At 43.9% G+C, this 1687-nt stretch overlaps 1 protein-coding gene across 1 annotated transcript; it reads right to left on the reverse strand.

The window, feature by feature from the left end:
• On the reverse strand, nucleotides 268-744 carry LOC109234730. Its single transcript, XM_019400793.1, has 2 exons — nucleotides 561-744; nucleotides 268-413 (listed from the first exon to the last, which is right to left on the reverse strand). Exons 1-2 carry the CDS (start codon nucleotides 742-744, stop codon nucleotides 268-270), a joined length of 330 nt encoding a protein of 109 aa, XP_019256338.1.

The following is a 1687-nucleotide window of genomic DNA, read 5'->3' on the forward strand; positions in this document are numbered from 1 at the left end:
TCAAAAGACCTAATATTTGGTTGTACTGGCTTTCAGTAAAAAACTGTCCAATTTGTTGTCCTTGAGAAGAACCTGCAGTCTCTTCTGAAACCATGTTAGCATAAACTCTGTTTTCTTGGCCCTGTTGTTTCTTTTTGCTTTTAAAATCAGGAGGATACCCTATGATTTTGTAACAATTTTCCTTGAGGTGTCCTTTGTATCCACAGTATTCACAAACAATCCCAATCTTCTTAGCCTTATAGCCTTGATTCTGTCCTTCCATCATAGTCAAGGGTCCCTGTTCACTTCCAGTACACCTAACTCACGTTGGCTTTCCTCTTGAATAACCAAAGCATAAGCCTGGTTTACAGTCACTACTGGTGTTTTCAGCAATATCTGGTTTCTCACTTGGCTATAGCTTTCATTAAGTCCAACTAAGAATTGCATTAAACGTAAATTCTTAAACTGTTCAATGAGAGGTCTAGTCTATTCACAATCACAACCTGGTGCTGGAAATAACAGATCTATTTCATCCCAAAGGTCGTCCATTTTTGTATAGTACGATGTTACAGAATAAGTACCTTGCTTTAGCAATCCAATTTGTATCCATAGAAGGTAAAAACGAGTAAGGTTAGATTTATTAAACCTCTCTTTGAACTCGTTCCACACTGTCTTTGCATTTGATGCATAGATGATACTCGGCTGTAATTCTACAGACACTGTGCGTCCTATCCATAAAAGAACCTCTCGTTTCATCTTTCCCATTGATTTGTCAATTCTTCTTTGTAAGAGCTTTTCAAGTAGGTTTGTGACGACCCGAAGGGGTCATCACCTGTATTCCTACTCCCTCTGTACTTCTGAGGCCCTGGAAACCTCATTTGGGGTTGCCTCGGGTTGTGTGCGCAGTCCGGGCGCGTAGCCGGAAAAGTTTAAATATGAATTTGTGAGAAAAATAATAAATTCTGATGTTTTAATTGATTAAGTTTGACTTCGGTCAATGTTTTGGGCAAATGGACTCGGACTCGTGATTCGACAGTCCCGGAGGGTCCGTAAGAAAATATGAGACTTGGGGGTGTACCCGGGATCAAATTCCGAGGCCTCGAGTCCGAGGAATGAAGTTTTGTGTGAAATTGTTTTCTGATAATAATTAAAGAATTAGAAAGTATTATTTGTTTAGCAGACGGTGCTGTGGGCTCGTATTTTGGTTCCGACGCCCGGCACGAGTCTTAAATATGAGTTAAGCAATTGCTGTGAAGTTTGGTATGATTTGGACGTCATTTGACATGTTTTGAGCTGGAAGCAGTAAACTTGATGTCTTATGTAAATTGGAAGGAAATCCTGGGTCTTGAGGCCTAATTTGATGATTATGATGTTGTTTGGGCGATTTGATCGCACGGATGAGTCCGTAGGATGTTTTTGAGCGTATGTGTATGTTCGGTTTGGAGCCCCGAGGGCTCGGGTGAGTTTTGAGTAGGTCCCCGGGAGGTCTTAGGCTAGAAATATCAGTTGATTGCAGGTTCAGGTGTTGCAGGCCCCCAGCGCGGCCGCGGTCATTTCCGCGCGGTCCGCGCTGGAAGCCGCGCGGCCGCAGCCGCGGTGCATTCTTGCGCGGTCTGCGTGGCTAGGTTTAGAGGGCCAGTAAAGTCTAGGACAACCAGCGCGGCCACGCACCAAATCAGTGCGGTCCGCGCTGGGAGATTCAGGAGAG

This window comes from Nicotiana attenuata, chromosome 11, assembly GCF_001879085.1.
Source record: "Nicotiana attenuata strain UT chromosome 11, NIATTr2, whole genome shotgun sequence".
NCBI classification, from domain to species: domain Eukaryota; kingdom Viridiplantae; phylum Streptophyta; class Magnoliopsida; order Solanales; family Solanaceae; genus Nicotiana; species Nicotiana attenuata.

Coding starts and splice junctions, on each gene's coding strand:
- LOC109234730 (XM_019400793.1), bottom strand. CDS start 744: ATGGGAAAGATGAAACGAGAGGTTCTTTTATGGATAGGACGCACAGTG. Junction 414..560: donor AATTGGATTGCTAAAGCAAG/GTACTTATTCTG, acceptor TGCAATTCTTAG/TTGGACTTAATGAAAGCTAT.